Source organism: Terrapene carolina, unplaced genomic scaffold (assembly GCF_002925995.2).
Source record: "Terrapene carolina triunguis isolate 2854851 unplaced genomic scaffold, T_m_triunguis-2.0 Scaffold517, whole genome shotgun sequence".
Classification (NCBI taxonomy): Eukaryota; Metazoa; Chordata; order Testudines; family Emydidae; genus Terrapene; species Terrapene triunguis.
Genome location: NW_020664868.1, coordinates 3700513 through 3711643, shown reverse-complemented (window position 1 = coordinate 3711643; position 11131 = coordinate 3700513). Strand labels below are relative to the sequence as shown.

The following is an 11131-nucleotide window of genomic DNA, read 5'->3' as shown; positions in this document are numbered from 1 at the left end:
TAGTGCGTGGAGGGGCGGCCGGAGACGCTCTGAAAGCCACGAGCCGCTAGAAACCCCCCAACTGATGCTTCACCTGCATGGATTCACCAAGGGCAAGTCATGCCTGACTAACCTAATTGCCTTCTATGAGGAGATAACTGGCTCTGTGGATGAGGGGAAAGCAGTGGACGTGTTATTCCTTGACTTTAGCAAAGCTTTTGATACGGTCTCCCACAGTATTCTTGCCGGCAAGTTAAAGAAGTATGGGCTGGATGAATGGACTATAAGGTGGATAGAAAGCTGGCTAGATCGTCAGGCTCATAGTGATCAATGGCTCCATGTCTAGCTGGCAGCCGGTATCAAGCGGAGTGCCCCAAGGGTCAGTCCTAGGGCCGTGTTTATTCAATATCGTCATTAATGATCTGGAGGATGGCGTGAATGCACCCTCAGCAAGTTTGCAGATGACACTAAACTGGGGGGAGTGGTAGATACGCTGGAGGGTAGGGATAGGATACAGAGGGACCTAGACAAATTAGACGATTGGGCCAAAAGAAACCTGATGAGGTTCAACAAGGACAAGTGCAGAGTCCTGCACTTAGGGTGGTAGAATCCCATGCACTGCTACAGACTAGGGACTGAATGGCTAAGCAGCAGTTCTGCAGAAAAGGACCTAGGGGTTACAGTGGACGAGAACCTGGATATGAGTCAACAGTGTGCCCTTGTTGCCAAGAAGGCTAATGGCATTTTGGGCTGTATAAGTAGGAGCATTGCCAGCAGATCGAGGGACGTGATCATTCCCCTCTATTCGGCATTGGTGAGGCCTCATCTGGAGTACTTTGTCCAGTTTTGGGCCCCGCACTACAAGAAGGATGTGGAAAAATTGGAGAGTCCAGTGGAGGGCAACAAAAATGATTAGGGGGCTGGAGCACATGACGTATGAGGAGAGGCTGAGGGAACTGGGGTTATTTACTCTGCAGAAGAGAAGAATGAGGGGGGATTTATAGCTGCTTTCAACTACCCGAAAGGGGGTTCCAAAGAGGATGGAGCTCGGCTGTTCTCAGTGGTACCAGATGACAGAACAAGGAGTAATGATCTCTAGTTGCAATGGGGGAGGTCTAGGTTGGATATTAGGAAAAACTTTTTCACTAGGAGGGTGGTGAAGCACTGGAATGGGTTCCCTAGGGAGGTGGTGGAATCTCCTTCCTTAGAGGTTTTTAAGGTCAGGCTTGACAAAGCCCTGGCTGGGATGATTTAATTGGGGATTAGGTCCTGCTTTGAGCAGGGAGTTGACTAGATGACCCTCTGAGGTCCCTTCCAACCGTGATATTCTCTGATTCTATGATGCTATGATTCACACGCCAGCCGGAAGTGAGTCACGCCAGGCGTGCAGACAGGAACCAACCAAGTCTGTGCCTCCCCAGTAACCATCTGCCACCCACTGGTCACGACTGCGGGCCTGGGAACGCCGCGCTCCCCTGCCCTGATCTCCGACGGGGTCCCTAGGGCTAGGCAGGCCTGGTGTCGGGGCGCGTTGGCTCCCAGGTGTCCTAAGGTCCCCACCTAGACAGTTGCTCTCGGTGGTTTCCTGTTTACGTCCGGCAGCCATTGGGGATTCACAGCAGCAGAGAACTGAGAAATGGCTCCAAGTGCAGGGGACGGCCCGCGGCTCCCAGCCCTGTCTCCCTGCGCCGTGCAGACCGGCCCGGTATTTCCAGTGTGGGCTCCTGGTGTGACGCAGAGTCATTTGGTCCCCTGGAGTTCCTCAGAAACCGACCGACGGCTCAGAGCCGAGAGTGACGGTTATTTTGCTTCAGGTCACACAGTGAGTCGGCGGAGGAGCTGGGGGCGAGAAGCCTCCCTCCCTCCCCTTCGCTTAACCACTCCCCGTGCTCAGAATAAAACCCAGGAGTCCTGGCTCCCCCTTGCTCTAACCCACTAGATCCCCCACTCCCCTCCCAGATGCGGGGATGGGGGCAAGTGGGAGTCAAGACGTCTTCTGGCATTGTGGAGGGTCACATATTTCACCCCGTCTCCCTAAACCCGAAGCCTAGTGGCCGGGGGATGGGATGGCCCTTTAAGGGAGATGGGCTTAGCGCTACCTTTGTTGCCTCCTGGGCCTTAGATACAAGGTCAACCAACACCTCACCTGGGAGAGCCACCAGCTTGGGACTGGGACCAGCACATCTCTGTCCTCAGGGCGACCCCCCCGCCACCTCTCACGTCCCGGCTCCAACCCATGGGGGCGTTAGAGCAGCGCAAAGAAAGGGGGGCCAGAAGTTTCCACCTGGGGCAAGTGACACATCATTCTCCCGCGCCTCGGTCTCAGGAACGCTCAGACATCTGGGTGCGATTCCCCCCCCCACCACTCCCCCCAAAAAACCCACCGAGCCTGCAGCAGACGTCCAGCGTGAGACGTTCCAGGCCAAACCATCTAATGTCTGCGGAAGGCCAAGGGCCTGCAAACAGGGGGCTTGCAATGGGAAGAGGTGGGCACCCTTCACGCCAGGCCGTGCTCCCAGCTCCACCTGTAAGGAAGACCCTCCATAGGCAGAGCGGGGTCTGTCTAACCGCGGCTCCTGACTAGCCAGGCCCTGCTACCTAGCCACCCGGCTACTCGGGGAAACCCTGGAACACACCAACTATTTAAAGGGTTACCACGATTTCAGGACACTACACGGTACCCTGAGTGATGGGAGCCGGCGTTCGGGTTGGGGAAACCAGAGCTCTGGAGACAGCAAAGTTAGGCTCTGTCTAGGGACAGCAGGGAGGCCTGGGGACAAAGCCACAGATTGATTTTTTTGGAGACAGGCACCACCCTCGGCTGACAGCCTGGGGATTGAACCGGGGCCCTCCTGAGCTAAAAGCAGGACCCGGTACAACTTGAGCTAAAGAGCCAACCTGCCCCTGGGAGGGTTGTATCTGACTCATTGGGCAGCGCTGGGGTCTGTTCCCAGCCTGCCACAGGCAAGACCTGTCCCCTCACTCTGCCTCAGTTTCCACAGCCATAAAATGGGAATATCACCGCCCTCCTTTGAAACGCGCTAGGGATTGTTATTATTTGAGAGCCCGGGTAGCCTGCCCTCCATGGTCACAAATTCTACCTCTTCTCTGGCTGGAACATGGAGAGATCCGAATAGGGAAGAAATCGACACCTGTGGGCTAATCCCAGCCAGGCTTCCCAAAGCAGGCACCGGCCCCGGCTTCACAGGCACAACCCTGGGCTCCAAGCACTTCCAACCAGACCTCCATTCGCCTCAGCACCGACGACTCCTGCAGGGGCGTGTCCCGGAGCCCCAGTCGCCCTGGGGGAAGGGGGGACTGGCTACCCACTGAGACTGGCTCTATACACAGATTTTCCCCTGGCCCAAGTGCCTGTGTCAGGGGTGTGAACGGGAGACCCTTGGCGGACACACGGCCGCGCCCATTCTTCCACATGGATGCCTTAATAGCGCTTTAAACCTGGTATCTATCAACTGAGCTGGTGCCGGTCAATTTACAGGTGCAAGTCAACTTCCAAGTGATATAACAAGCATCCACGCTAGAGAGCAGCTCAGGTCTGTTTTTAGGCCACAAGCGAACTCTACCCAAGTCCGCCCGGAGCAGGGCATGGAGCTGTCACCCCGCCAGCCCCCCAGGCGGGAGCAGAGCTGACCCAACCCGCGAGGATCCAGTTGTTTTCCCGCCTGACCCGCGTTGTCGGGCTCCAATGCCCACCCCAAACAGGCACTGCTTTTAAAAGAAACACCCCCCCCGACTCGGATCGAGGCCTTTTCTTCTGGAGCGCTCAGAGCACTTTATCAAGCAGGGACCATGTCTTTATCCCCATTGTACAGCTGGGGAAATGGAGGCACAGAGCGGGGATGGGGCTTGCCCACAGCCAGCGGGAGAGGCAGGATGAGAACCCCTGGCTCCTGAGCATAACTTCGGAGTGTGGCTAAATCTGAAACTTTCGGAGGCGCTTCCTCAGGAAGCGTGACCACCCAGCCCTGCGCCAGGCTGCACCTCGTGCCCTACGGGGGGCAGGGTCACCCCTAGCAATACCTGGGGCTTTTAGCTGTAGTGCGGGGCGATCACACCCACCCTGTCCGTTCCAGCTGTGGGGGGGGGGAGAGACTCAGTGTTGCCCCGCGCAGGGGGTCGCGCACATTTCAGTTCAAAGGCAGGCTGGGTGGGTTCTGTTCACTATTTATTTATACACACACGTCCCTGTACGAGCATCCACCGCAGGGCGGCGTAGATCAGCCCCAGCTCCATCGGCCTCGTCAGTTACTCGCCCGTCCCCTGGCCCCGCCGTGAACACGCGTGTGCACGGGCCAGGATGCACATGGCCACGCAGGCCACATGTGGAGCAGGGCGTCAAGATCCAGCAGGGCTCGGCCTAGGATGGCTTCGGTCTGGCCAAGATGGCTTGGAGCCAGCAGGGGTTGGGGTGCAGGGGGACACTTCTCCCCTCTACCCCGCTGAAGACAGGAGGGGGAGGGCTCAGCTCCCTCTGTGCTCCCCAAAATGGAGACCTCCCCTTTTGCCCCCAGAGTGATGGACCAGGGAGAGTGGGTGCAGGGAGGGGCCCCATGCCCTCAAAAACCTTCACTCATAGCTTAGGCCCCTAACACCAACCCCACGCCCTTGGGACCCCCCCTTCATAACCACAGAAGCCTAGTACATCCTGCACCCTCCCTCCACTCCCCTAACTACATCGCTGGGACCCCTCAGCCACCCCCAGGTCCCTGACATGTGCCTGGGACTCCACCCCCCTCATGCCCTCAGCCCCCGATCACAGTGCCAGGCCCTCACCCACTTCCCCAGGAGCCTGGGCTCACCTGCCAGGCCCCCTCCCTGAGGCCCTGGGCCTCTCACCCCGTCCTCTTCTATTCCATTCTTGCACTGGCCGGGGCGCCATGGGATCCGAGGGCCGTCCAGCCGGGCGCCAAGCGACCTCAGCAGCTGTGCCAGGCGTCACGCCCTGCCTAGGCCCCTCGCCATGTCCTGGGGCCCCCAGCCCATCCCCGGGCCCCCACCTGCCTCTCCTCAGCCCTAGGGGCGCCTGCTCGGGGCTCCTGAGAGTGGCCCCCATGGGCAGGGGCGGGCGTGCAGGTAGCCGGGCGGGGGTGCACCAGTCGGGAAAAGGGAGCCGTCCTGTCTGCTCTGGCGCCAGCAGAGGGAGCCACGTCCCCACAGCACAAAGCGGGAGCAGGGGTGTCCTTCACCCCATCCCCAGGGGTCCGTCTTGTCCCGCCCCCTCCACCAGAGCTGGGGGAGGGGGTCTTCTCTCTGCCACGGGGTGGGGGGGCCAGGCTCACAGAATGCTGACCCTCTCTGTCAGGCCCTGCAGCTCCCCCTCCCCCTCCTCCTCCTCGGGGGGCGGCCCCCGGGGGGCCCGCAGGTGGGCAGGGTAGGGCAGGGTGTGGTCGGCGGCGAACTGCTCCCAGCGGGCGTCGTCGCTCTCGTGGGTGATGTAGCGCTCGGCCATCTTGGTCTCTAGCTCCCGTAGGTCCAGCCACGTCTGGTAATCCTGCAGGGGCAGCAACGGGTTAACAGGGACCAGGTGCATCACTGCTGCCCCCTGCTGGACAACACCAGAACCGCCTTGCACTGGGCTGGCTGGCATGTGTCGGTACCGCCCCCCAGTGGACAACACCAGAACTGCCCTGCACTGGGCCAGCTGGGATGTGTTAGTGCTGCCCCCCGGTGGACAACACCAGAACTGCCCTGCACTGGGCCAGCTGGGATGTGTCGGCTGACCCCTAGGGGACAGCACCAAAATCACCCTGCAACAGGTCGGCTGGAGCGTGTGTCAGTGCTGCCCCCTGCTGGAGAGCACGAGAACCGCCACCTCCAGCTGGCTCCATAATCCCTTCTGCTGCTGCAACCGAGGGCAGCGGCTGCAGGACCATACTGGGCCCAGGGGCAACGGCAGTAGGCTTGTGAGCTGTGTAAGAGGGCAGTGGGGTCTAGTGGTTAGAGCAGGGGGCTGGGAGACAGGATCCTTGGGCAAGTTTTGGGCAAGTCCCAGCCCCTCGCCGTGCCTCAGTTTCCCCACCTCTCCATAGCGATAGCGACAGTCCTCCTGAGCGTTCCCTTAGGTGACGGCTCTGGACCTGGGCAGGGCTGGGGGATGCTGCCGGGTCTGGGGGAAGACTGTCAGGCCACGGCTGGGCCACCCCTACATACCTGGAGCCAGGGGTGACTCAGGGACTTGTCCACACTGTAGCGCTTCCTCATCTTCACCTGGAGCAGGTTATTGATCAGGTCGATGGCTGGAGGAGGAGAGAGCGCGGGGGAGTCATGGAGCAGCCTGCGGGGGCGGGAAGGGCCCGAGTCTGCCCTGGGGAAAGCCACGGGGTGTGGGGATAGCGGGTATGGTGCCCCGGCAACACAGGCCTTCCTGCTGGGGGTGCTGTGCTGCAGGGATGGGGGTGTCAGTTGGGGGTGTTGCCCCCTCGCAGGCAGTCTGAGCTCCCCCCACACTGCCATTAGACCTTGAGGTGCAAACCCCATAGCTGGGTGTCCACAGCCAGCTGTTGTAGTGGCTAGGTCCTGCGACTAGGAGGTAACAGACATCCCCCTCCCAACCAGAACACACACTGGGGCAGGTCCCTCCAGCGAGATCCCCCCTCAACCTCCCAGGGCAGGTCCCTCCGGCCAAGATCCCCCTCCCCCTCCGGTGGCAGGTCCCTCCGGTGGCAGGTCCCTCCGGCCGAGATCCCCCCTCCACCCCACAGGGAAGGTCCCTCCTGCCGAGATCTCCCCTCCCCCTCTCCCGCTAGGGGCAGGTCCCTCCTGCCGAGATCCCCCCTCCCCCCCGGGCAGGTCCCTCCGGCCGAGATCCCCCCTCCCCCCCCGGGCAGGTACCTCCGGCTGAGATCTGGCGCCAGGGGTGGGGCGGGTACATGAAGGCGGCGTTCTGGATCTGGTCGTTGATGTCCTCGTCCTCGTTGAAGGGGAAGGTGCCGCTCAGGCTGACGTACATGATGACGCCCACGGACCACATGTCCAGCGAGCGGTTGTAACCCTGGTTCAGCAGCACCTCGGGGGCCAGGTAGGCCGGGGTGCCCACCACCGAGCGCCGGAACGACTTCTCGCCGATGATGCGGGCAAAACCGAAGTCACACAGCTTCACCTGGGGGGAGCCGGGGGAGGGGTCTCAGCAGGGGGTGCTCTCCCCCTGGCCCCGATGCCCCAGTGAGCGCTGTGCTGCAGGGAGCGGGGTGGGGGGCTCTCTCCCCAATGCCCCAGGAGTTGTGGGGGATGAGGGGTCTCCACAGTGGGAGGTGGGGGTGTCAGAAACAGCAGAGGGGAAGAGGGAGTGGGAAGGGGTACCTGCAGAGGGCAGTGGCGGGAGGAGTCTCACCTGGGGGAAGGGGGTCCCTGTGGAGGGGACTGGGGGGGTCTCATCTGGGGGAAGGGATCCCTGTGCAGAGTGGTGGCACAGTCGTACCTGGGGAGAGAGGTCCCTATGGAGGGGGATAGGGAAGTCCAACCTGGGGGGGGGTCGGATCTCACGTGGGGGAGGGGTCACATGGAGGGGGGAGGGGCAGTCCAACCGGGGGGAGGGGGTCTCACCTGGGGGAAGGGCTCGGCGGAGGCCAGAAGCACGTTCTCCGGTTTCAGGTCACAGTGGACGATGTTCTTGAAGTGCAGGTGCCGCAGGGCCACCAGGATCTGCCGGGACGGGGCAGGTCAGACATCGCACGTGGGGCCAGGGCTGCCCCAAGAGCTTACGGGGCCCTTCCCCCCATCCACCCAGCAGGGGGCACCCCCCAGGGGCTGGCGGGGGCATAGGGGCGAGAGAGCAGCCTGGGGGGCGGAGGCCTGACCCCACCAGCTGGAGGGGAGGGAGGGGGCACTGCCTGTTCCCCCTGTGGCCCACCCCAGGGAGGAGCTGAGGGACCAGGCTGCGTTGGGCCACCCCAGAGGCAGCAGAGACACGCCCCGAGCAGAGCTCAGCCCCTCCAGACAGACGGACACACAGCGCAGGGCCGGTCCCCTCCAGACAGATGGACACACAGATCAGGACCGGTCCCCTCCAGACAGACGGACACAAAGCTCAGGGCCGGTCCCCTCCAGACAGACGGACACACGGATCAGGGCCGGTCCCCTCCAGCAGGACAGACAGCCGCATGCCCCTGGTCCATCCTGGTGAACTCCCCCACCCAGTGGCCCCGGGGACAAACCGCGGTGCTGGGGCAGCTTGGGGGGGGGGGGCGGGTCTCACCTGGGTGATGAGGAATTTGGTGAGCCTCTCGGGCAGCCGGCCCTTCTCCGAGGACAGGATCATCTCCAGCATGTCCCCGTGCAGCTTCTCCATCACCACAAACACCTTCTCGGGCGTCTCGAACATGCACTCCAGGTTCACTATGCCTGCGTGGCGGAGGCTCTGGGAGCCGGGGAGAGGAGGGATAAAAGCGGGGGCAGGGGGCAGGGAATCCACCCGTCCGCCAGCCCCACCCCCCCTTGGAGCTGGTGACCCCCCATGAGCCACCCAGCTCCAGGCAAATCCTAGCCCCATGTGCTGCCTCCCCCGGCACAGCCTCCCCCAGAGCAGCCGGCTCAACCCGTGTCTCCCTGCCCTGCTGGGACCTGGGCTGAGACCTGTGCAACTCACTGCAACGAGCAGCAACCTCGGGGCCAGCTCTCAGAATTGCCCCTTAGCCAGTCAAGCCCCAGGACACCCGAGATGGGCCCCATGGGAGGTGGGGGGTGTGCTCTCTCCAGGGCGGGGGAGCGAGGAGCCGGGCGCCATCGCTGTCTGTCCGTCCGTCCCCTCTCACCTGCAGGATGGCCACCTCGTTGCGAAGCTGGCTTTCCTGCTTCGTGGGGAAACGCAGCTTGTCGATCACCTTCACTGCCACGTCCCGGCCCGACTTACGGTGCTTCCCTGGCGGGGGCCAGAACAGAGGCATTAGGGTCCTCGTCCCAGGGGAGCCGGCACCCCCTGGAGGGGAGAGGCCCTGTGTCCCATTGCCCACCCCCTGACCCTGCCAGTCCCCCACCCTGGGGGTAGATTGGACCCAGCGCCCCCTAAAGGTGACAGGCTCCATGTCCCATTCCCCACCCCCCAAGCCAGCTAATCTCCCCTACCCAAAATAGGGTTGGACATGGGAGTCTTCTTCCATTTCCCTTCCGAACTGGTCTGCAGCATTCCTGTGCAGCCATTAAACAGCCCCCACCCGCGCTCCACCCCAGAGGCAGCTGCATCTCAGTGCACTGCTGGGTGAGCGATCCCTGTACAAACACCCACCGCACCCCACCCCAGAGGTACTCAGTGGCAGGCCCTGCATCCCGTCCTCCCCCTGAACCCACCTCCATAGACAACTCCAAACTGCCCTGAGCCCAGGACCTCGTCTGGGAAGATCTGGTAAACTGTGGCTATGTCCTGCAACGGCACAAGAAAAAGGGTCATGTCGGCCCATCCGGGTGGGTGGGAGGGTGTCCATCACATGTAGGGGCGGGGCATAGAGACAGGCGGGGTCCCAGATTGAGGTGTTGATAGATTTGGTTTCAGAACAAACTGATACATTAAACAGTACTAAGTCACCAGGACCAAGAGTTTTGAAGGGACTCAAATATGAAATGGCAGAACTACTAACTATGGTAGAAAGCAACAGAGGGTCCTGTGGCACCTTTAAGACTAACAGAAGTATTGGGAGCATAAGCTTTCGTGGGTAAGAACCTCACTTCTTCAGATGCAAGTGCTACCCCTCTGATACTTAACTATGGTAGGTAACCTATCGCTTAAATCAGCTTCTAACCAGACAACTGGCAGAGAGCTAATGTGACACCGAGTTTTTAAGAAGGCTGCAGAGGCAATTACAGGCCAGTTAAGACAAATTGGTTGAAACTATAGTAAAGGACAGAATTATCAGACACATAGATGAACACGATATGTTGGGGAAAAGTCAACACGGCTTTTGCAAAGGGAAAATCACGCCTCACCAATCTATTAGAATTTTTTGAAGGGGTCAACACGCATGTGGACAAGACTGATTGGGTCTTGGACTTTCACAAAGCCTTTGACGTGCTCCAGGAGTTCTCAAAGATAATTGTCAACAGTTCTGAGATTTTGCTTCAGCTAGCAACTTAAGTACCCTCAGGTGAATGTCATCTGACGACTCGAATATATCCATCTTATTTAACCTTTTTCCCCTATTTTGGCTTGCACTTCTTCCCTTTTGTTGTTACCATTAATTGTGTTACGTATCTGGTCACAAATTAACCTTTTCAGAGGTCACTGAAGCAGAAGAGGCATAAATGCCTCCGCCTTCCTGAGGTCACCTGGTATTAGTTCTCCTTCCCAGCTAAGGAGGAGAGGGCCTCCACTTTCCTTCACCTTTCTCTTGCTCCTGAGGTAATCATACAACCTCTTCTTATTGCCTTTTATGTTGCTTCCTAAATGTAGCTCATTTTGAGCCTTAGCCTTTCTGGTTTTGTCCCTACATGCTCATGGTATTCCTTTGTTCTCCTCCTTAGCCGCTGGTTCATGTTTCCACTCTTTATATACAGACAGAGAGCCATGGGGTGGGGGGAATCCCTACTCACCACGTTCTCCTGGGTCTGGACATACACAGAGAAGGGGCGTGGCAGAAAGAGAGGGGGCGTGGCAGAAAGAGAGGGGGCGTGGCCTCTACTCACCATGTTCTCCTGGATCTGGCTGTTGGACACGGAGATCCTGAGCGATGCCTGCCCTGGGAAGGGAAAAGGGGCCTTTGATTAGGAGCTGGCACCAGGCAGGCCTGGCCTGAGCCAATCAGGATTCCCCTCCCCCCCCCGTATACTGTGTCCAGGGCATGAAATCCTACATGGGGAATGGCGTGTCAAGTCCCCGCCCCCTTCCCAGCCCTTAACCCTGATCCCCAGGGAACTGCAGCATCTGAGGACTGAGCTCCTCCCAGCCACGCGGACGCCAAGCTCCATCCCCAGGACCGGCTCGGTGTTCCCCAGGTGAGATCGGCATCGCCCCCTGCAGGGCAATCACCTCCCACACTTGGGACGCTGCCTGGCTAGGCCCAGAAGGGTCTGACAGGATGCTGGTGCTTCGGGCTGGGCTCCCAGACGATCCAAACAGGGACCAGCCTGCACTGGGATGGGAGACACCCAGAGCGCTGCAGGGAGCGGTGATGGTGACCCGATAGGTGATGCTCTTTAGGACCCC

The 11131-nt window shown here is 60.3% G+C and overlaps 1 protein-coding gene across 1 annotated transcript in view; it reads right to left on the bottom strand.

Moving 5' to 3' along the window:
* Positions 1-4169: 4169 nt before the first annotated feature.
* Positions 4170-11131, bottom strand: part of PRKD2 (protein kinase D2) — a 30952-nt gene continuing 23990 nt past the window's right edge. Inside the window, exons 11-18 of the mRNA XM_026658866.1 lie at positions 10612-10664; positions 9283-9355; positions 8751-8857; positions 8195-8356; positions 7543-7641; positions 6832-7099; positions 6151-6236; positions 4170-5491 (exon numbers count right to left, since the gene is read on the bottom strand). Of these exons, the coding sequence (XP_026514651.1) occupies positions 5276-5491; positions 6151-6236; positions 6832-7099; positions 7543-7641; positions 8195-8356; positions 8751-8857; positions 9283-9355; positions 10612-10664 (1064 nt within the window). The 3' untranslated portion in view covers positions 4170-5275. The remainder of the gene's footprint in view (positions 5492-6150; positions 6237-6831; positions 7100-7542; positions 7642-8194; positions 8357-8750; positions 8858-9282; positions 9356-10611; positions 10665-11131) is intronic.